The 24824-nt window shown below is 41.0% G+C and overlaps 2 protein-coding genes across 2 annotated transcripts in view; both read right to left on the bottom strand.

The window, feature by feature from the left end:
- cdk14 (cyclin-dependent kinase 14) overlaps window positions 1–1994 on the bottom strand; it is a 173668-nt gene extending 171674 nt beyond the window's left edge. Inside the window, exon 1 of the mRNA XM_041941703.1 lies at window positions 1620–1994. Coding sequence (XP_041797637.1) covers window positions 1620–1713 — 94 coding nt within the window. The 5' untranslated portion in view covers window positions 1714–1994. The remainder of the gene's footprint in view (window positions 1–1619) is intronic.
- Window positions 1995–4819: 2825 nt separating this feature from the next.
- LOC121610724 (pituitary tumor-transforming gene 1 protein-interacting protein) lies at window positions 4820–22218 on the bottom strand. Its single transcript, XM_041942965.1, has 7 exons — window positions 21980–22218; window positions 21674–21720; window positions 20270–20378; window positions 16492–16600; window positions 15232–15297; window positions 10286–10332; window positions 4820–5293 (listed from the first exon to the last, which is right to left on the bottom strand). The coding sequence occupies exons 1-7, from the start codon at window positions 22104–22106 to the stop codon at window positions 5244–5246; spliced, it is 555 nt and encodes a 184-aa protein (XP_041798899.1). The 5' UTR covers window positions 22107–22218; the 3' UTR covers window positions 4820–5243.
- Window positions 22219–24824: the final 2606 nt, after the last annotated feature.

Below are 24824 nucleotides of genomic sequence, written 5' to 3' on the forward strand. Positions count from 1 at the left end.
CAGCTGTCAGACAAACCACGCTCCTGGAAGACGTCTCCGAGGCCTCTGGGGAATGTGAATGGGCTTTTTTTCACCATTCATTTCGATTCTACCAAGTGAAGAATTAATTATTAATTTAAAATATTATTTTTGTATTATTTACTATTAAAAATATGTTTCAGTTATATCAGATAGATAGATATCTACAGATCTATCAGAACTGGTGTGTGTGTCCCATAGTAAGTAACAAGATGTGCCATGTAGAACAAATACTGCCTACATAATTAAATAAAACCAAAGATTCAAGAGATCCTCTGTAAAAATATTTATGTTTGACTTTATATTAAGAACTTAATATCAGGTGATATGTTGTTAGAAGCTTTTAAAACTCTCAAATATCACTTCGAGTGTCGGCCTCAAAGACCCAGTAATGGCCAGGCTCCACTCTGAGGTGGTATTTCTGTCAAATGGCAACTAAATCTATACATCACGCCTCTTTATTATGAAATCATTCATAATGATACTGGTTCCACTGGTCTCCTTTTCTTATACATGTACTGATGGATGATGGCATGTATTTTTTTTTAAAGTGTCCTTACACTAAGATGAAGAACAACTGTCTGTGAGACTGGAGCACAGTGCTGCTTGATGATGATGAGTTACAGTGAGGATTACAGCTGATATCAAATATTTCAGTGTCAGCGTGTCCGGCACGTTGGCTGAGGAGCTACGACAAATCACAGTGGAGAAACCTCGCACGTGTGTTTGTGGTCATTTAGAGACGGGTGCAGACAAACTGGAGCTGAAACGATCAGTCAATTAATGGCTGAGCTGATAGAGAAAATCAATCATCATCTATCTTGATGATTGATTGCTCCTAGAAGTCACTTTCCAACATTCCTTGTTCCTTGTTTAATGTGATAGTAAAGTGAGCATCTTGGACCGCTGGTCTGACTAAAGGAGCACTTGACAGACGTCACCTTGAGTCATTTTAGAGAGCAAAGGATTCACCAGTTCATGCACACGAGCAGCAGATCAATGGATCTAATGCAGAAATCATTAGCCTTCGCCCTGCAGGGCTGATATCATGATCACACGACAAAAACTGAGTCAACTGAGGTTTGTGAAATAACTTCAGTAATTTGGTTTTAGTTTCACCAAACAACTGAGTCAACATAGCTCACTGCTTTTTCCTCTCAGCTAGTGGCAGAAAAAATGCTGTTTATTTCCCCCCAAATGAATCTGAACTGATGCTGAGGTGAAGAACACCCTGAACATGAGGCAGGAAGCGAGAAGGCTGCGTAAAGCTATAATGATGACATTTATGGAAAAGTGTCTGACCTGAGGGTCAGAATTATGAAAGCAGCCTGCAGCAGATTTCCAGGAGACATTCCTGTGTGTGCGTTCAAACACACTGTCCTCAAGACTCTTTGTAAAGTTAAAAAAGCCACTGAAGGAAAGGCGCACAGGCACAAGTTAATGTGGATTTTCTACGGCTGCTGAGCCCAACTGTGAGCAGACATCACCTCAGTGGGAAGCAGCAGTCTGTACCGCTGCTGCTGGAGACATTTCTCAACTCTGATTGCGCACAAAGAGCTGGAAAATAGGCAGGAGAATGGAAAACGCGTCCCGTTACTCACCGATGCTTCTGAAACTCTCGGACAAAGTTCTCCTCAACTTTTTCATTTTGCCGATTTTCTCCGCGGGCTGGGAGGCTGGCATCAGGTCGCACATTGTGTGTCTGCGGCGGACTGGCTGTGGTTTGGAGCGGGGGACGGAGGACCGGCGTTCACTCAGCCCTGCGGGGCTTCTTCAGCCCAGCTGCAGCGCGCTGGCAAACAGGAAACAGAGCCTCAACGGCTCTCACTTCTCTCATCAACTAGTGCTGGAGCAGCAAACGCCTTCTTGAGATTCCCTCAAGAATGCAACTACATTTCCACAGACACAATAAAAGTCCGCGCTGAAGCAGAGGCATCCAAGCTGGAGACCGTGCGTAATCTGCTGCGCCTTTCCGCCGCGTTCGCTTGATCAGGAGCCTAAAAATTGAGCTCTAGCTCTGACTTCTTTCTTTCTTCTCCCAGCGTCCCAGTTGCTCTCTGCTCCACCGCAATCTAGATGTCATTTTTAGGATTCTCTCTCTGGTTTCGACCCCAGACCCCGCCCTGGATGCGAGGATTGGAGGGCTCCCAGGGAGCACCGCGACGCCATTCGTCCCGCAGACTGTCCGTCAAGGCGCCAGCGCCGCCCTGTAATGTGTTGCAGGAGGAGGAATATTTTCACGGGGAAGCAGATTGTTGTCAGCGCCCCTGCTAGAGACTGCTGCCCTCTGCGAGACCCTGTCACCGTGTGCAGGACGAGGTGATCTCCAGACACCAGCTTCATCAGCGGCATCCCTCAGTCCACCTCGGGAATCATGGTTGATCTTTCAGACTTCATAAAAGCACCAGATTAACCAGATGAGCGTGTCCCATCCCTGTCTGATTGATTTAATAGAATGAAGAGAAATCACTAAATATGTGCTGAAATATGTTTGCTGATGCTCACTGACAGGTTGACTGACAGGTTGACTCTTCATCTGCCTCATGCATTTGGAATGTATAAGTATTCTAACCATGCAAATAACTTGAGACCACATGATCATATACTATCACACCTCAGCGCCATTTTTAATTTGATCTTGGTTGCACAGCATTCTCATGAAAACATGCTTATTCGTCTTCTCTGGAGTCTTCTCCTGAGAATAACTCACTGCAGACAGTTATTTGATGAGAACATCCAGTGGCCCATTTCTGCCGCAGTAACTATCATATTTTGTCAGATACTTTACAATAGCATATAGTTGGGATTAAAGCGAGCTCTGGGATTAAAGCCATCAGAGGTATTCAAACCCTGGCATCAATAATCTAAATCCTGCTGCAGTGAGCTCATGAGCCTTTTCTGCCTCTGTCATGTGTCCTTATGTGCTGGCTGGCATCTCCAGTTTGATCATGTCTGCACTGCAGTCACCACGGCAGCTGCATGAGTAATTCAGAGGCATCAAAAGAACAATGGTGTAGCAGGGTATGTACACCATAGCATGGCTCCGTGCTGGAGCTGGTCCTCAGTTAAACTGTTCAGAGACCTTCTGGAGACATCTCTGGACTGCAGAGGGCAGAACTCTGCGGCCGACTGGAGCACGGTGATAACTGAGAAATGTGCAGCTTAATTTATATGAATTGCTCCATCACGGTCCGCTTGTTAATGATGCATGCACACCGTATAAATTGAACAGCACACCTCCACAGCCTGTGAAAAAGTAGATAATGTGTTGAAAAGGCAGAATGCAGACCTGAGGGCCTTCTGGGCTTTTTAAAAATTACACCAGCATTAGAGTTGGGACGGCGTTCAAGGTAACTTTGCACACTGGTGGCACCAGATGGCAGTGAGGTAACTGCATTTGAAAGATTTCACAACTCAGGAGGCCTGTCGGGGGATGTAAGCGGAGAAAGCTCCTCCGGTGCTGTAACCTCCCCCTGGAGGCCACTTGGAGACGTGAGAGAAATCAATGAGAAGAGCACCTTCGATAGTGAGACACAAAGGCAGGAGAAGTCACACATTCCACTGAATTCTGTGACCAGACACATTGTGTTCATCTCAGCAGTTATTTAAGCTCATAACGATGATGGTGCTTTTAAGGAGCTCCTCTTGAACCCTTTGCTGTGTCTGAGGTCTTGGAGACCCCCGGCCCTCTTTAACATAATACGTATACTTCTGATATTTTGTCATTTTTTCTGATAATTCTGTTGAACTGCGTAGATAAATCAAACATTGTATTTTGACACAGTGGTATAGCTATTTTTATGGAAATAAAACAGAACACAGGGTTAACCTGATGCTGCCATAGCATACACACTGAAACCCCCAGATTGAGGGTGTGCCACTTTCGCAGTGATCACGTTATCGACTGGAACCACACTCGATAGAGCAGAGGTTGTTTTACCGTGCCGCTGGAGGGCACTGCAGCAGGTACGCATGATTGGAGCAGAGCCTCCATCCTCTCGTCACAATGCGGTTGATGTAGCTGTGGGATGAGGTTTATATAGCACATGACATGCTGGTGTATCTCAGCCACTGAAACCCATTGCATTAGCTGTGTATCTGTCTCAATTCTGATCATGTGGGTGGAGGAGGATTTGGTGATTGGGATTTTTTTTCATGTATATACATTTAAAAGATAAAAATTTAAATCATGATAATAAATACACTTCATTACATTTCACCACAGTGTATCATAGGAATTAAAACAACCCTAGATTTGCAGTAACAACACATCCAACACATAAGTATTTACTTACAGGGCTGCAAACTACTCCCACATCAACCAAGCCATTACTCAGAAGCACCAAATTAATTTGCCCTTATCTGACGATTTTACCTCATTTTCATAAGTTAACACACAAAGTGGCTGTCATCAGTTTCATGTCCATATTGCTCCTCCAGTGAAGTGTTTAGGTAACATTTAAAAAGGCTGCAGACAGCTGTGAAAAGCTGTGAACTGTTGAAACTCTTCTTGCCTCAGGTATCTACATCCACCTGCACTTCTGAATAAAAGCTCAGCTCAGATGCTGTACAGTCTATAAGACAGACACCATCATCGCCAAGACAGGTGATGCCATCAGTACGTCCGGGGGAGTGAGGGGAGATTGTGATGAACTGTTCTTACTGTCTTGTGCTGTGTATTTATGTGTCTGGCCCTGTACACTGCCACTGCTGGAGGACACAACAGCAGTCTGCATTCAGTGATTCATCCTGTCTTAAGCCTAACCCTTAAGATCAAATGAACCAAACCTCATTGTTAAAAGAGAAGACCTTTATTCATGTGTCAGAACACATCGGCAGTAGCCTACAATCATTATTTAGCATTTCATAAATCAATACTGTATGTACAAAGTGCAAAGACTGATATGAAACTACAATATTTAAAAGAGACAACTCATCATGAAATTTCAGGAGACAAACTAATTTTGCAGAAGTTTTAAAACAAGCTCGAACATTCAACCAACACACAACCCTGTCAAAAATGAGAATGTTGAAGGCAAAGAGAAGTTGTGATTTTTTTTTTAGTTTTTAAATGGTACTGGTTAAAAAGGTGTGACATGGTGATTTTTGTCTGAATAGGATTATTGTGCAGAATTGTGGTTTGTGTGAGAAGCGGGCATCACTCCAAGCTAAAACTGAAGAGCAGCTCCGGATGCTGCCTGTGGAACTCCTCCAGTGCAGCTGCTTTACTCATTCTCAAACTTGCTGTATGGGTGGTCCGCGTCACCCATCAGACCTGCAGAGGGAAGAGAAAGGCAGAGAAAGTGGACACAAATGAAAACACAGACGCTGGTGGCGGGTCAGGGAACATGACGTGCTGTGTTCTTCTGCTTAGATTTCCTACTTTTTCCTGTGGATGTCTAAGGTACGGGTTCTCTCATGTAGACATGAGTCCTAGGACATACAATTAAATGGAAAATCCAGCCTAGATATTCTGACATTGTTGAATTTGGTTGTTCAGTGCATGGCTGATTTACCCACTTTAACCCTCTCCTGAGTCTGCCACCCTTTCCTTCATCTTTTTTGATGACTTTTCACACATCAGACAATACTGCTTGCAGGATTACAGTTGAATGATATTAAGGAACTTGTGAGACACGAGAATTCAAAAACAAAAGGCAAACAATTTTAAAAGACATTAGTAGAGGTGACGATATCCTGATTGTTCATTGGATCAAGCTTCATAAACACTATTGTGTCTTTCATTAGAACCTCGCCCACACCTTTCAAATGCCACAACACAAGTCTCATGCACGCTTTGACCCAAGCCGAGGTAACCCCGATGACATCACTCGGGGCATTTTGTCAGACTTGCCATAATTCTCCAGTAGAAAGACATTTATTATTAATGTTGCTCAAATATAAAAAACATGCATGTGTACTTCTTTGTTTGCATCACTGAGGGCTGAAGTAAAAACAAGTGATTTATGGAGTGTTTTTTTTTTTCTTGAGTTACGGTATGTTAACAAAGTCAAAGCTGTCTGAAAGAGAAATACAGTTCAGAGTGTCAGGTCATCGTGTGTGGATACTGGCTATGGCTTTGTATTATTTGTCAGTATGATGATTAAAGAGTTAACTGTAACCCAGGCAAACCATAAATACTGCTGACAAAGCAACAGCTGGGCTGAAGGACTATGAAAGGCAGCAGAGGGAAGAAGAGGATTTCTAAACTATGAACTGGTTATTAGACACAGACATGGTCCAACAAGTTCAGCTAGCTGATGCAAACTTTAAGACGAGACAAGGTTAGATTGTTTGATTGTATGATCGTGGTTCTTGAAGAAGGTGTGAGGGCTGAAATGTCATCCTAATGAAAGAGAAATGGTTATGGAGCCAGAGTGTGCAACACTTTTTTTTCCCCACTCCCGAGAATGGAGAGGTTAGATCAGGGCTTCTCAAAGTCCCCATCTAGACCGAGTGGCAATTCAATCCAGATCCAGCCCATTAGTGATCGTCAACTAGCCGACCACAGAATATCAGAGTGATGGTTGAGCCGCTTGCCAACCTTAAACTGTGTAAAACATGGATGTAGTCTCTGTGACGTCATCCATAGGCTCCGAAAGAGTAATTGTCAAACTCAGTGACAGTGGCTCCAGCTGCCAAAAATGGGCCAAGAGGTGGGGAGTGGGTAGAGCTGAGCTGGCCAAACGAAACCCGGTTGCTGAAACCTAGCTGCTAGCTGTCACTCAAGTGATAATTATGCATAAATTTCATTACGACTTATTTCCTTATTGTTGACACTGTTGTCGTGGCGACGTTTACTGCTGGAGAGAGTGTTGTGTGTTGCTGCTGCAGAGTTCACACATTAGCGTTACACCAGACAATTTGCTATCAGCTCCTACATGACAGATGCATACGACATTTTCTCCAGAAAACATATTCTCCAACTAGTGTAAATGCAGTTGGAAGAATAAGTTGAGTGAGGAAAATAATATGGACCAACTGCCTGAGCCTTATCTGCCTCACTTTCATGCTGGCCTTATAAGAGATGTAACATTAATGGATTGATTAAATGTTATTGTTATTGCCAGTCATTCTGACCTTCAGTTAGTTAGACTAATTACTGATGCCTTCTCCTCAAGAGTGAGATAAGAAGACTGATATCTCATGTCTGTGCTAGCATAGCATAAAAACTGGAATCAAGGGAAATGGCAAAAAATAGCTCCAACAAGTGACTCGCTCTCATTTTTACATTATTTTTTGTGCACACATTAAATAAACTAGATATAACGTGTTAATTTGTGAGCATTAGCAATGTGGGTCAGTGTCATTTTTCACTTTGGACTATCACTTAGCACTATCTTCATGCTAAATCAGACTAATCATATCCTGACATTCTTCTAGTTCCATAATTAAAAGAGTAGTCCAGCTATTTAGGGTTGCACACCAGCAACATTGTCAGACTATACGTTTAAGACAGACCATCAGACAGACCAGCAACAGTTCAGAAATTGAGAAGTGTTATGCTAGAAGATGCTAACGTAGCCTAGAACCGCTAGCCTCCAGCAGAGATGAGGAGGGGCCTACAGAGGTCTTTAACAGAAAGACATTAGATTGATGTCAAACTTCTCATGTCACTCGCAAAATGGTGAACTATTCCTTTAACCTGGTGGGCAAGACAGGTCACACTGGACATTTAGTTCTGTGTGAAATATGGACAAAAATTAGTTCTCATAAAGTATAATTCACCTTTTAGTTTGAGGGATCCAGGTTAGTGTTGCTGAACTGTATGACTGTCATTATAATTCATATCATCTCCCTCAGGTAATCCTCAGCCATCTCCAATGATTCTCATTCTCAACTGAGAGCCACAGCTTCGAGGAAACAACACGACTTAGTTTTTAGTCCCACAGAGGATGTAATGCAGCTCCCTGGATTGTGTTTTACGGAACGAGCGTAAAAGGAGAGCAGCCTCGTCTGCAATCCATGTGGAAGTAAACTGATGAGAGCGGGAGGCCTGAGGAATGGATCACCATCCATCACTCTGTCATGTTGTCCATACAGAAAAACCAAATAATCATCTTGCTTCACTAATGCTGCAAGGTAACTCTAACTAACACACACACACACACACACACACACACACACACACACACACACACACACACACACACACACACACACACACACACACACACACACACACACACACACACACACACACACACACACACACACACACAGGTATCAGGAGATGAGGATGGGAAGTAATGGGAAGCAATTCCTTGCACACAATTGAAAATGTCCCCACGTAAATAACAGAAAATGGGCAATTCCCCCTTTAACAAACCTCTGACAGAGGGCATGTTAAAAAAAAAAACAACCACAGCCATCTCTTTATTTGTTATTATTGACACTGCTGTGTAATGTTAAGATGCAAATGTTGAATGCTACCTCATTCTGTGGCAGCACATACAGCTCGTACTGTTTAGATAATGCTGAGAAATTCCAACTTGGGTTTAATTTTGGGCCACAATTCCCATCAGTAACAGTAACATTTTAGACACCAAGGTAATTGCTGGGATCTGAGAACATGACGATGTCAAAGACGTCCAATGGGCCAAGAAACACAAACATGTTGACAGTTATCAGGTTTAGAAATCTACATATATACTTTAAATGACGCCTTTATTTGCTGTTGGATTCTTTTTTAAGGACAGGGATTTCCTTCCAGAGTCTATGATCCCCACTATGAGTGCTAAAGCACCATGAGTTAATGCTGGCGGTGTTGATGCTGCAGTCAGGGGTTTTACTTGATAGCACACATCCCATCTTCTCTCACTAAATGAGCTCCACACCGGGTGGAGAAAGGGTGTTCAGGTAAGCCAGACTTGTTTGGAAGAGAAAACAAAAGGCAGTTGTGCATGCCTACAGTTTTCCTGTGAGTGATTATTAGTGACATTATGGGTGAGCTCACTCTCAGTTTTACCTCCAAACAGAGCGGTCTAGATAATCTGGCTGAACTGCTGGCTTGTTTCCAACCTGTTTGACATCTAACTGCCTGTGTTTCTTGCCTTGTCAGACTTTGTTGGGTCCGTGTTCCAAGACCTTCAGAATTAACTTGACGATTGCAATGTTATCATAACAGTCAAAACTCAAAAGTTGTAATTAATCCAAATGATCCTTTAAAATAGTGAATACTGGGGATGCCCAAACCAATTGGCCGCTGATCAGTATCGACTGATATTCCAAAAAAGATATATGATCAAGGAGATTAGGCTTCGAATGCGGCCTCAGTTGCTTGACACAATGAAGTAAATTACATCATTTAAAATTTGCTTTTATGTATTGCTTATTCCATCCATAGTATCGATTAACACTGCTAAGCCTGATTTTTAGCTGACTGCCACATAATCTCCTCAACATGATAAAACTATTCGTAAAGTCAGTCTAACATTTGATCATGTGGTCAGTTATAGTTGACTTGGGTATGTGAACTTGCCACCAGAGGAGGCTACACATCCTTTGAAATGAGCTGCAACTTAATCATGCGCTTGCACGCAGTCATAGGTGCGGTCCTGCACTGCGCCTCTGAACATGATGGACTTTTTGTGGTTCTTTGCTTCACACTGTACAGTCACACAGCATTTATGGCCTAGGATCCAAATACACTATAAGGCTGATATGGCTTATAGACAATTGGTATCAGCGGCAAAAAACATTATTACATTCATAGTGAATGCCACACTGATGGAGATGAGGACTAACTAATCTTGCACAGTTTTCCATGCATTAGGTGACTAATGATCAATCCACAAAGACAAATACAGTGTATGGTACAGGGTATAATACCAAGTTGGTTCTTTGTTCAAAGACAAACCTTTGTCTGTTGCCTCAGTGACCTGTTCAATCCTGCTCACAGCCATGAGGGGACTTACATTTGACACCAGCGTATGATACATTATGCTTCAATTGATTCAAGCAGACAGGAGTTAGCGTAACCTATACGTGGCCTGAATTACCTTGAGGACAAAGCATATACTGTTGAATAATGCATTGCTGGCACAGGGTATGGGAATGACAAGTCAATGACATTGTCCTGGAAAATCTGAAACTGGTTTAACATGCATCGGAGACAAAGCTGACATGACAGAACAGAAATTGGGGGTAGTCTACATCCAGCACTGTGTTAAGACTTACTGATAAACTCATGTACAGCAGATGTATACATCTCAGAGTCAGATGGGTACATCATTTAGGAGGTAATACAGTGTAGACTCATACATACCATACTTCCTGCGGATTTCATCGTGCCTTGCCTTTCTTTCCCCCCTCCTGTAAAAAAGAGAAAAGAAGAATCAGTTATTTCACACCTGGAGTTCATTAATTTGGTCAGGCCCAAGGACTAAAATATTGAACTGTAGTGGTTTAGTTCTGGTCCGTATTGCATTCTGACCAACTTTTTACAAGTGAACGAAGAGGTGTGTTTTGGTGATGTCATCATCAGAAAAAAAATATTTTTCACTTGTTGCTGCATCAGGAAAATTAGTCAATTTGCCGATGAGCATACACATGATTACCAAATGCTCTTTCATAATCACGTCACTTATAAGGACACTTTCTTCAGATCACTTTGACAGTCCACAATCAGCTTGTGGACTTTTGGTTGAGCTTTTGAACTAATGCTAATACATCATGTATCTACCATTATAGCATTCTGTGGTTGGTCTGCTTTTGTTTCACACCACACCAGAGTCTGCCTGGAGGCAGACAGAGACCCAACAGTAATAATGAACCAAACCAAACAGGCAAAAGCACCAATCTGTTCCAACTGAGCCAAAAAATGTTAGATGTGAAAACACATTCAAACTCAAAGACTGGTGGGAACCACTGGTGGATTTATACCAGCTGATCTTGTTTGTTGTGTACACTTTCCCCACTTTATTTACACCCATTACACCACATTTAAACACCTTAAAAAAGGCTAACATCAATAACACCTTTTGCTCACATATCCCCAGATGCATACCAGGGACAGCCAAAGGTTTACAGCAACGTTTAACATGTGCCATTGTCACCGTATCATAAATCTCTGGTTTGGTCTCCATGACAGATCAGATTCTAATGAAACTCAAATGTAAATGTAGGATGACAGCCACTGGAAGAACAGGAAGGGGTGCTATGATTGCAAGTGAAAATGATGATCTTAATAACCTGTCACACACATGCACACGCACGCAGCAGGCTGCAATAACATGACATTTCATACCTATCTTAAGCTATGCTTCCACTAGAAATCTGCTCTCAGGACCACCATATTGGACTTTGTACCTATTTTAAGAGGCCAGTTTTCCACACACATTGTCCTAAGCCTGGATAACACAGACTTATTTTCCCCTCATATCTTGATATTGATGAAGCGATGGTATTTAGGAAATACTTAATTTTGCTTTTCAAAAGATATACAAAACAAAATGCAGAAAAATGATCATTCCAACTGTTGGTATGATGATTAAACCTATAGATTAATCATTGAATTAACAGAGAAAGAACAACCTTCAGACCACTCTCTAATGTACTGCAACAGTGACCAGGAAAAGACAACATTTATTCCAGAAACTCCCACATGATATATTGTCTCATATTATGCTATCAATATCATATTGATATACTGTATCTACACAGTCCATTTATTTACTGCATAATTTGTACCAAACGTCAATGTGAGGCACAACATGGAGGATGAAAAACCCAAAAATAAACTGTGAGAAAATACCGTTTCTCAATATCTCTTCATCCATAACAGCCAACCATGTATGAAAAGGCATGTCGGCATTCCTGATGGCATTTAAACGCTAGCTTGTTGTGGAGCGTTAAGTGACTCATTGCAGACTTTGATGCTACAGTTTAGCTTGCAGTCAAACACAAACAGAGCCGCGGGCCTGCCGTCAGTCCCTCGCTCAGCCTCTCTGAGGGGTAACAAAAGCATGGGAGGAGGTTTTGTGCTCCGGACCTCCAGGGGCGTCACTCCACTTCATCTCCGCACAAAGAGCTGGTGTAAATCAGTCCGTGTTTCATTGCCAGGTAGTGATCTGTGAGCAACAAGGGTGGCTGAGCTCTGCCTACCATCTGTCCCCCCCGCCCTGCTGCCGGCTTGTATGAAACTAATTGACTGACATGTTCACACTCCCCCAACATAAATATGGCGGCATTCAACAAGTGAAGTGAGGAAGAAGAAAAAGGGAAGCAGAGAGAAGATGCAAGGGATGGAATGTTTTCCAGCACCCATGTACGGAAATGCTGAGCTCGTATGAAGACATCAGAGTTTCACTTCCAGAAGAAATTAAAGGCTCTGCTCCTTGACTTTCAGATTTTATCAATATATTCAGACACTTTTGTCTAGCTCATTCTGTCTCCCCTGATAATCAGTGGTGAGGAAGTGAGAGAGGAAGAGATGGTGGCGACACACTGCAGTAGCCCGACAAGGTACCAGTCAGTCATACATAAAATAACATGACTAAAGAGGAGCTTCTTAAAATTCCTGAGGATTGGGCGAGAGAGTCTTCACTGTGAGATAATGCTGACCTCGTATAATCCATGATTGTGCATAGAAGCGTGACTGAATGTTCAGTTGGGATAGAGGCTCTGGGTTTAGAGGCCAGCCAAAATGGAAACGAAAAGATTGGTGTTAATCATTATGAGATATGAGAAACATGCTGTGATTTGAAGTGATATTGCCATTAAACATCTATCCCAGTGGCTGCTTGAGGCACTGGAGGGGTTTTGCTGTTTTGGCAGTGGAATTCAATTTGAATGTTTGGAACTATGAGCAAACATTGATCGTTCTGATGAGGTTATCAAGATTAAAATTCAACTTCAATCGATTTTTTTAGTTTAGGCAGTGCCACAAGTTATCCTCTAGCAGAGCACAGGAAACTAAATTCCTATTAAAGGAACATTAAATAGTACTTGTAACTATATTACATGTCTGAATATTCTATAGTATACTTCCAACTTATTACTGTACCGTTCATTTATGATGATAAATCCAAATTGGGCTTCGATGGGAGTTTGAGTGGAGTAAATACAGTTTCACTGTCATACCTTGACTAAAGCAAACTTAAACAAAAATACCAAATTAAAAAACAACTTCTGTGTTTATTTCAAGCAGTAATATCAATTAGCAATCAAGAAGCTGTATGGGTCAATCCCTCATGGGCTGGTAATGATTCCCCCAGAGTCAGATGACGATGAAGGTTCAGTGCTGTGAGCTGGCTGTCTAGAGGCAAGGCAGCAGTATCTAGAGGCACTCCCCTTTGCCATGATGGGTCCGATCTATTCTGAAAGTCCTGCTCACAACATGAACTGCATCTATGTAGGTCACTGCACTAACTCTGACTTCGGAGATTTGATCATGCTCACTGCAGGAAACCCTGACTAGAGTCTTTGGCACGTGAGAGAAAAGCTCATAGAGGTTGGATAGTTCAACACACGCACGCACGCACGCACACACGCACGCACGCACGCGCACACGCGCACACGCACACACACACACACACAGAGAGACAGAGAGACAGTGAGCTCTGTGTTCCAAGCACTGTGATGATGATAAACCACACTTACTGACTATCTTTCTGCACGACTGCCTCGCTTACCAACACATCACCCAGCCATCCTTGGAGGATGAAGGCACTGGGAACACAGGCGCTAAATAGAAAGATGAGGCTGAAACATTTATGGAGTGCAGGAAGAGGAAGGCTTCCAGGTCTACTGACTGCTACAACACACTGCTGTGTGATTGCATACACACAGTAACACACTGTTTCTTTGACAGTGGATGGTACTCCACAGGATGTAGCTCATTCTATTTATGATCACATTACCAAGGAGCAGCTGCTCAGCCTCGACAATCCAATTGGTGTTTTGGGATGTAAGCAGAGGAACACTGAGCTCCTCCTTTGGGACATGGACTTGTTGGGGCTGCACACACACCAGTTGCTTGAATCCAAACACACAACAAGCCCTTTTGTTGGGGACTATGAACTATTCCATTGTAGGAAAATCCCATGTAGGTCCTGCTGGGATATCAAGAGGCCAAAACATCCAACTCCAAAGAATAGGATCAGCTCTGTAATTGATTTTCATATTCATTCATTATCTTTTTTTAGTTTGTGCCATTCAACTCGATGTGATGACAGAGCTACTTTTAATGTGAAAATTACCCATTAATATTAGTATTGCTATTAACTCAACCAAGGAGGTTATGTATTTGGCCCTGTTTTCTTTCTGTCTGTCAGATAGTTGCTGTCTGCACTTCTGAACGACCAAGATTTTAATGAAATTTAGTCAAAGCCACAAGCCAAAAAAAGAGCTTCTTAGAAGCATTTGAAGACTTTGACGTCCATGTTCCAGAGCTATAATTCAATAGGTGAAAATAAGGTGGAAACAATTTTCACACTAAATGAGTTGCTGAAGTGAAGAAGTGTGTGTGGTGGATTTTTTATTTTCTTCTATTTAACCAGGTGAGTCACGTTGAGATTAAAAATAAAAAACCCTCTTTTTCAAGGGAGACCTGGTGAATCTAGCAGCATTACAGCGTTTCAAGCAGCATGCATGCAAACAATTCAAAACACACAAACATACAGTATGAATTCACAGAATCATATGCCTAAGAAGACAGACAGGAGGAAGAGGGTCTAGCTAAGGAAGCAGTTAAAAATCCTGACTGAATTTGCCACCAAACCCTTCACTACATTTTTAAATGCCCTAATTAGGATCAGCCTATCAAGCTGTAGATCTCTCTGCGAGTGGTTCCCTGCCGCAGGGGCAGACAGCACACAGGCCTGTTTTCCCATTTCAGTGCATTTCAGGGATGGACAGTAAGAGGGTATGTTTTGAGCAAACATAATATTACTTTCTATGTGATTTAGCTCACATTTACTGTTTTATAATTCATGTAAATATCAAAAAAATATCCTGCTGATATTGTGAAAAGAATTTTAATCATCTCTCCCAGCACTAGAACGCTGACATCTTGTGGTTTTCAATTGAACCAGAGGCGACCAACGTGGTCCTAATCATGACAATGAAACCTTGTAACAATATTGGTAACTCAGAGTTATTAAATGCAGAGGAACATGCTGCCATTCGAAGCTGCTATTCAAATAAACACAGCTACAATTTGTTACCAACAGCTGGAAGCCATTTTTACTTGAGCCTGGGGTGAAGTCTTACCGTTCCTCAGCACGTTGTCTGATCTCCTCTCTCTTCCTGGCAAATCTCTCCTCATCTCTGTCAGGCCTTAAGACATAAGGAGGCATGAGCATAGTATCAGAACCAGGGAGCAACCAAAACACACTCATCTGGATGTGACAAATTGCATACACCTACAAATTGCCTCAATTGCTTGAGGGATATTCTTTTCACAAAGCACAACTTACAAGTTAGAGTGATTCAAATTCTCCAGAGCATGATTTACATTTGATTCATGGATTGTCTCTGCAGCTTGAGAAATAAAAGCAAATTGATGTTCAAAAGTTAAGGTAAGCTTTTGCTATAGAAACAATGTGTGTCACCTTTGATCATAGAATTATCTCATTTAATGGAAGCGGAGCAATCAGGAAGTGAGAAACCAAAATTGCCTGTGGGTAAATGTAAAATAGACACTTAGTGTGTTTGTGTTTCAGGCATGCTCCTCATCCCTTTTTTTCCGTCAGATGATAGACATGAATGAGAGTGCTATACCCACAGGACTGTCAGTGTGTGACAGGCCAGTCTGCAGTTGACTGACTGACATGACATTTTCATTTCACTCCAGCACAATGAGAGCACCACACACAGGAAGCTAAAATGATGAAGCTACAAGAGTGAACGTGGCCCTGATTAATGGGTGCTCAACTCAAGAGGCTCGCTGCAGTGAACAGTTGTTCACCACAGAGTAGTTAAGAACTCCTTAAGCAGTAACGTCACACAGGTAGAACTTCCATTCACACATGGCTAAAACAATGGATTTCAGTCATTTTCTCTCATTTTTTTTTTACAAGCTGAGAGTTACTTTGTTTGTTTAGGTTGCAACATGGTGTTGATATTGCTTCCAGTTCAGAACTGGCCTATAATTAACCCAGAATGCCAGGCTGGACATTCTGTTCTTTGGTAACAATCCAATCTAATCATAAATGCTTTGCTTAAGGTCGCCTTCACACCAAGTTAGAGATTTATCATTAATGCAATCAAATACAACAGCACCTTTCACATCATGTTCAGTCGTTTTTTGACACTGTGTCAAAGACTTGTTAACTCAACTGTACAGGCATTTTTTTTTTTATGTAGTAAGGCATTATTACCTCATGATTTTTGGCCTCAGTCTAATTTGCATAGCCTTAAGGTATGCACAGTGCTAACTGGTAACTCAAACGGCTTTTTTGATACTTTGTCAACTCAAAAACACGTGTTACATTTGCACTAGAATGCCACTGACTTGTCATACAACCTTACCCTGATTGACGCTTTTTGCAGCAACAGCAGCAACAGCAGCACACAATGAAGCTGATGAGGATGGTCCCACCCAGGACGGCCATGGTAATGATCAGGGCTTCAAAGTTCACTGAATCACACAAAAAGCAAAACAACATATAATATTCATTATTTTCTACATCTTTTTTAAACGAAAAAAATATTTATTTTAAGATCATATAGTAAATTCAATCTGACACTTTCGGTCCCCCTTTCCCTTAAATAACAGAAACTCAACTTGCATGGCAATGGTGCCACCTGCTGACTGCTTGGCAACACTACAAGTCATCACACTAATGATGAAACTAAGTACTGCACTTGCATTTCCACTGAAAACATAACTATGACACCAAGACTTTGTACCAAGGCCAGAGACAACTCGAACAGCATGTAATTGTTTATCAGTTTTGATTGGTGACGAATTAAAGCAATAAAATCTCTTTGCCAGGTCAGTGATAAAACACCTGAAATAGCAGTGATAAGGTTACCATAGTGAGACTAAGGATGCAAATCACTTCCCTAATTCTGTAAGGCATTCAAATTTATCAATGCATGTACGAGCAGAAATATTTTTATTCTAGGCAACCTGAAGCTGATTATTTTGTTGATATTTTACAGAAAGCTGAACATTTTAAACAGCTTTTTAAAAAATGAAAAGGTCTGAACTTGGCCCATTCTTACATGTATGTACTACATTTCATTTGTTTCTGAAAAGTGTACTAGCTAGATCGCTAGTGAGGATTTTGTGGTCAGTCTGTCAACCTACAAATAGGTTTTTTTACTGTGGCCTTAGTGACTTTTCTGCAACTTTCCATAACAAAGTTGGAGCACATTCACTACATTAAAATAAAATATTGAGTAACCCTTCACCCTACTACTTACTGCTACAGTGAGGTTAACAACACAACTAAACCAGTGTCTTCACACATGGGTCTGTCATTCTTTTCAGTTTGACAGTTAGCAGACATTTAAAATAGGCAGCAGGTTATCTAGTCTTGTGCTGCTAAATGCTAGAGTCTCATGTTCCTCCTCCACCAATAACTTTCACATTGTGAGTCTGAACAAATCAGTAAAATAACATAACACACAGCCAATAACAATGGCATTTTTGTTCAAGACCTGGTTACATTTTTTTAACCCATTCCTTCTGTTTAACCATTTTCTGAAAAGCCCCAGTTCAATCTGTGAGCCTTACTGGGGACATTCCACATAAATTGGGATTAGTGTAAAAAGAAGTGAAATTCAAAGAACAGAGAGAAAAAGAAAGAGCAGATGACAGTGGAAAGAAGGCAGAATGGCTACTGAAAGACAAAATGATGTGATTTCAGACAGAGATAGCTCTTTTCATAATGCAGATTAGGGCTGGGCGGTATGACAATATCTATCGTGCGACCGTAGAAATGTGTCCACCAGTAGAGATTTGGCAATACCGCTTCCACCGCAGTGTATGCACTGCTGCGCTGCTACACAGCAAGCAAGTGGGTATGTCGATGACACTGCACTGAGTATGCTGCTTCACTCTTTTCTGCTTGCCTGTATATTGCTTTCCACTCTTGTTGAAACTGCAGACACATCCATCTACATGAAGTATTGATAAACACAAAGATAGTCATCATTACAGATGAGGCCTCCTCCTCCTCCTCCTCCTGCATGCTCTACCCAGCTGGCACACGTTGCCTAAACCTAACTGAGTATTTCCATAAAGCGAAACCGCATCTGAAACAGACAACATTGTTGAAATGACAACTCTGGATGATGTCTGGGCCTGATTCTGCTGACAGTGTCTGGAGTTAATATCAGCAAATGACTTCAGAGTCTCTGCTACATATCTGGGCTGCAGCAATCTGGAGCTATCCAGCTGCCTTGTGAGGTCATGTGACTTGGGCAGCAGGACTGTTTACCACGTTCTCACGAGACCTGAGAGCGACAATTGGTGCACCTCCATTGCATCTCTGTTGTTGTTCTCGACCTGAAGCTTAAAGTTTCCATTTGGAAGTAAGTTTTATTGTTTTGAGTCTTTTGTTTTTAACCTCAAGTGTTGTCTCATGTGAAGCAGTTGTTGTTGTTTACATGGAAGTTGCAAATAAAAGAAAAAAATAATCAAATGTGACGAAGTACAGTAAAGTACAGTTATTTCAAAATATTTCTTTGATATAAAACTACATATACCATGATAGACAATTACCCATATCACCCACCCCTAATGCAGCTATTTCAGTGTGATAGTGGGTCCAACATGAAGCCGGCTTCTCTGTACAGACAAGTGTTTGATCAATGCACAAGGAATACTGTATAAGACCTACAAAGTCTACATGTACTGTAGACAATGAACAAATGTCTGCATAATGTAATGCAATTGTAATTTTTTTCTATTCTTTTCTAATTTTAGTTGTGTGAAATGTGGATTTTTGTGTAAAGTATTACAGCGTGAGTGTGAATTAAATATCTGTTTGTTTAATCTGCCCATCTCTATAATTGGCTGCTTTCTGGGAGAACTCTGACGAATATGCTAGTTCTTTGATCCTGACGAGCCTTCGTGCAAGTTAATAATGTAGCTTGGAACGTCGCAGAAATTAAGCGAACGACTTTCACAATCAGTAACATTGCTGATAAACTTCTGCTTGCACCAGGTAGTTAAAACCATAAACAATGATGTGTGAATGATCAATTAAATAACACAAATATGTCAATGATGCATTTTAGAATTCAACCAAAATTATTCACACAGACCATGATGTTCAGACTGATAATTTACTGCACACTTCCAAATGAACATGATGATGATCATGTCTCATCACAGCTATGTTTTTCTCTGATCAGCCAAATGCTTTGCAAGCATGTGCAGTAAGGTCAGGCAGAGAATGAGTTTCATTTTCTTGCATATCTATAGTTATTTCCCATATATGTACACACCATACAGTTCATGTTTTAAATGTTTAAGGAGGGCTACTCTTCTGTCTTCATCTATGTGTAGCTGAGCTTCAGGCCTTTGATAAAATGTGCAACACACTTTTGAGCTTCATTTATTTTTTCTGTACATGAAAATGACGTCATCTGAAGAATTTGGAGCTATAAAAATTCCTGAGACGATACTCAACAATTAGGGGAACTCCCTGCCAAACACTGATTTTACCGCCTGTGAGAATGAGGAAGCAGGTAGAGAGGTGCAGGAATGAGATGTAGGATCATAAGTCTCAGCCGAGTCCTCTCTGTGACACTGATGCAACATGAAGTGAGAGGAACAGGAAGTTTTGGCTGACTCGTCTCACACAGCCAGGTCTCTTTTCTAACTGCTCCCCTCAGCTAGAAGTCCAGTTTGCCTAAGTTACTTTTTTTGTTTGTTTTTTGTGGTTGCATAGTTTTTCTTTTTATGGACATATTTCTTATAGCTACACATGTTTTATACAGTTGATGTATTGTCGATGGTCTTTGCTGCATGTTAAAAAGGTAATGACGTGTTACATCTTCAGAGCACTGAACCATTACATTAACTTCCTTACAACAGTTTCCCTCCACATGCACTGACTATTTGCCTCAAAGTCAATATCATGATTACTGAAACAAGTCACTACTTGACTACTTGACAGTTTCCTTCTCCAATGGAATCCAATACAATCTTTTTCATGTTTACTTTTCTACAAGAAATACCTTTTTACAACACCAGTGGGATGATTGATTTCAGTCTTGTAATGTGACAAATGAAACAAGTACAACAGCAACTAGCAAAGTACATGTATCATAATAAAACAGATCAACTCACTCCAACATACTCCCCAACGGGCCTGGGACAACGGGCACAATGATGCCGGAGGCAGCAACCAGCTCACTGGGTATTCTGAGCAGTTGTTGGTGGTCAAGCACCACAGACACTGTGCAGAAGAAAAACACAGACATCAATCCTCCACATGCCATGGCTCCACAAAGAGTAAAAAATGCCTGTCTGATATACAAATCTAAATTGGTCAATTTAATGAATCAAGAATAAATTAATCTGTAACTAATTTGCTCATCAATTCATTCTTAAGTAATCTAAGAAACAAAAACACCTCCACATCTAATTAGTGACACTGTCCAGCTATGGACTTGGAAGAACCAGCGGGGAAAAAAACTAACAGCCAACATTTTCTGGTGCCGGCTTCTCTTTTATAAGGATTTGCTGCTGTCCTTGTTTTATGTGAGAGTAAACTGAACATCTCTGGATTTTAGACTGTTGGTCAGAAAAAGCAAACAATTTAAAGAGGCATCTTGACTTTTCTGACATTTTACAGCACTTCTCCAATCAAAACCTTATTTTAGGAACTTTAACTGAAAGATCAACAGTTTTTGTCAGGAAGGTCATGTCCTGAATTTATCTGACAGCTGCAGCAACTAACTTATCAACTGTCAACTACTGAGGTACAGCTTTTTTGACAATCGTTTTATCAGTTTGAGAACTTCCTAAGAAAAAAGGTCAAAATTCTCTTATTGCAGCTTCCTAAACGTGAATATCTTCTTATTTTGTCACTCCTCTATGGCAGTGTACTGAATATCTCTGGCTTGTGGACAAAACAAGACATTTGAGGACGTCATCTTGGGCTTTCACCATTTTCTAGACCAAACAATTAATCAAGTAATCGACAAAAAAACAAAACAAAACACTTTTTAGTTGCGGCCCTAATATATCTTATTCACATTAATATTTAAAAACCGTTACACCAAACTCCATGCAAAATATGTCGTATTTATGATTCCATAGTTTGCACATGCTCACTTGGTAAAAATATAACGTTTCTGTTAATCACTAAAATAATTTAAAAGTAAACTAGTTAGATGTATAACAACTCAAACAAGCAGTATTTCAGTTCCACAGAAAAATCTACTTAATAAGGCCTCACACTTTGAGAGGCGCGTTTTGATGGAGGATTTGATAGCACTTACAACCTGTATTTACAAGCTGACATTCAGTTGAAGTTGGTTAATTGCACCTTGGGGTCACTGCTTTACTGAACCTGGCGATTAAGGTCGATGAGATCGTTAACAGTGTGGGAGGTTAAGTAGGCCGCTGAGTGTGCAGACAAACAAGGGAGCAAAACATGGCGATTTATGACAACAGTTTGTTTATTTCGGGCAAAGGTCCGGTGTTATCGTTCGGAAACTGCACCCAAATTAGCCCCAGCAGCCTTACCTTTGCATGTGGAACACAGGTGTCACAGCTTTTGTACGCATGGCAGGCTTAAAAGAGAGAGAAAGAGAAAAGTTACTAATGTTAGCCGAGAGGAATAAAAAGCCGTGACAGCAGTGCTAGTAGGTCAACACCAGGAGACCAGCAGCCAGCTGCGGCTGCAGGCAAATTCAACCGTGGCGTATTTATAAATACTATATCACAGAAGTTTAATGATATTATAATTATAATGCGAAACTGTACCTTTGGCAATAGAAATGACCACTTTAACGTTAACTTTACTGCTTTTCAAAGGAACATTCAACTTACGAGTTGGTGGTGCTGGTGTTTGGCATTGCCCCTGGCTAACAAAGCTAACACACAGCACAACGGCACAAAAAAACACCGAAGTGGTCAGTGTTTGTCTCTCGGTTGTAAAAGACATGGTTAAAACCATAGAACAGCCGGCAAGTCTTAAAATAGAGAATATCTCCTCGTCGAGAGCAGACGCTTGCCTCTATTAGACTCCGTTACTCTCGCTTCAGCCTACTGCTTCTGTTTTGCCTTGAACGCACTCACGGATGTGTATCTACTGCTGTCACTTCCTGGGTGTCTAGGGTTAGCGCGTTTGGTAAAATCTTGACAGCCCGGGCGGGAGGAGTTATGTTTTTAACACAAGACACAAATGACCGCCCTCTTACTTTATATTGAACACGCTATTGAAACGCAGATTAAAAGAGACGTTTTTTCTTTGACCTCTGATCTGACTTATTCGGCATCTGTTCAGCAAAAACTCAAAGCACCGTAACAAGATGCTTAAGCACTTCTACATGATGAGAGGCGCACTCATTCTCTCGAATTTGTGTGTTAAACTGTCAAAATACTGAATAACAATGGGATTATTATTTCAATACGTAAAATAGACACACTTTCTTTATTGAGAACATTTTAAAAGACAGCTGAGAATTCAGAACCTATTCTTGTTTTCAGTAATGTGGGTTGGAGCTGTGATTTGTCCGAAGGAAAAGAACGAATAAAGCGAAGATGAGAAAAGATAAGATATAAAATAAGATAACTTTATTGATCCTATGCCGGGAAAATACAGACAGCAGTAATAGCAATAATAAAGATGAAAGAAGGAGCTGTAGAAAAGAATAAAAATAAAAATCATTGGATAATAAAAATACAGTGTTTTATACTATTGCACTGTATATATAACACAGAAGAAATTACAATATAAGCACAGTAAAAAAATAAATAAATAAATACCGCACAGGATAATTGCACGGATGTAGTGGATATTTGCAAAAGGTGTAAATTAAAATTTTCTTACAATACACAAAATGTGTTATTTTCAGTTTTACTGTAAGTAATTTGACAGTTTCACTGTTTTGAATATCATTAACTTTTTCCGTGACCCTTTTCTTGATGACTTTGTCAGATGGTACAGTATGAGAATGCCTTTCTATACCAAAAATAAAAGCTATTGTTGATTTTTAAAGTGAATCTTGTGGCCCACCAACCCACATGTGACTGACTGAATTTGGGAGAGGTTACACCTATTTAGTTGCTATCACTGAGAACAACTTGTGTTTTAGAGAAAACATATCCATATATTCAGAGAGTAAGAGAGTCTTGAGTTTGGTATTTTTCCCTGCCACACCGCTGCAGAATGATGAGCTGCTATTACTGCTTACCAGTTTTTATCTGCCACGGCAACCACATCGTTCCATGTAATTTTGATGAAGAGTGAACTGCGAAGCTTTAGACACCCTGGGTGATCAGTAGAAGTAGGTGTCAGCATAATGTCACACAAGCTCTGGCTTTCTACTCAGCGGGAACTACAAAGAAGTCAAGAATGCATTTGATGACCCCATCTGTCTGTTTGTTGATTGGCTGTTTGGCAGGTATTGCACAAGCTCCTGTTATTCTATGTTCTCTACAAGTTAATGGAAACGATGAAGGCATGTGTTCTTCTTGAACATGATTCCAGTTCAGTCGAGCCTGAACATGCTCTGTCACTGACCTTGGTGGGGATGATCCATCCGCATCACCACCTTACTCCAAATCTGGACACATGGAAAGGAAGGGACGGAAGTGAAAGAGAAGGAGACTTGCTCATATCATCATAAAAGTATCCTATCACAAAAACAGTCAATCACACCAAAACATAATGCAACAAACCTGCTTATATCTGACAGTGTATTCTGGTTTTCCATGAAGACCAGTTCTAATCATATCTATAGAGTTCTGAGAGTCTGAGAGGTTGTAGTGAGTAAAAACGAGTATTTAAATGTGCTAATATTGTCCAGTGACCATAAACTGGCAAAGCAACACACGCCACATTCACCCATTCACACACACACTGATGACACAGCATTTGGAGCAATCTAGGGTTCAGTATCTCGTGAAGGACACTTTGACACTTTGCGGACTGTCCAGGGATTGAATGTGTATGATAAAATGGAGAATTGTCATGTTTGGGATGTCTTTACCTCTTCAGAGTCATTGAATGCTTCAGTAAGTAATATCCACAGTTTATGTGCAAGATTGCAATATTTGCAGTTGTGAAAATCAGACTTCTGCTTTTGTTTTTGGGTTGTAATAAGGCATCTTCGGCCTTTTATGCAGTGCACAAACTAGAGACATCGCAGTTCTACCTACAGTGCCTGAAACACATTTTCTAGATTTTCTACATATTAGAATAAGTGGTGCAGGCTCTGCACCCTCCCACTAATACTACACTGACCCAAATCACTGGTATGAAAAGGAGGACCTAGTCACTGTCATTCTTGAAGGCTGGGTTGAAACAGATGACAGGTTGGCCAGATCTGCTCTTGTCCTGGTGTTTGTCCTGCAGTGATAAGATAAGATATGATAAAATAAGACTGTATTAATCCCCAGCTGGGGAAATTCGAGTGTTACAGGCAGCAGGAAATGGACGTCTGATCTTCATCTGGTTCAAAGAACATCCAGCTTGTAGGTAGTGGCTGCACAAAAGTGTTGGACTTTAAGAACAATAAGAAAAGCAAGTCTTTCTCAAGTGAGCACCAAACAGGATGGCATATGTAGCAGAGGAAAGCTCCCCATCGTTCATCCTATCCATCATTTCACTCGTTTTATGAGCAAGGACCACACCATCAACAAGAAGCATTGAGCAATTTATTTTAACAAC

The sequence above is a fragment of the Chelmon rostratus genome, chromosome 8 (genome assembly GCF_017976325.1).
Source record: "Chelmon rostratus isolate fCheRos1 chromosome 8, fCheRos1.pri, whole genome shotgun sequence".
NCBI lineage: Eukaryota > Metazoa > Chordata > Actinopteri > Chaetodontiformes > Chaetodontidae > Chelmon > Chelmon rostratus.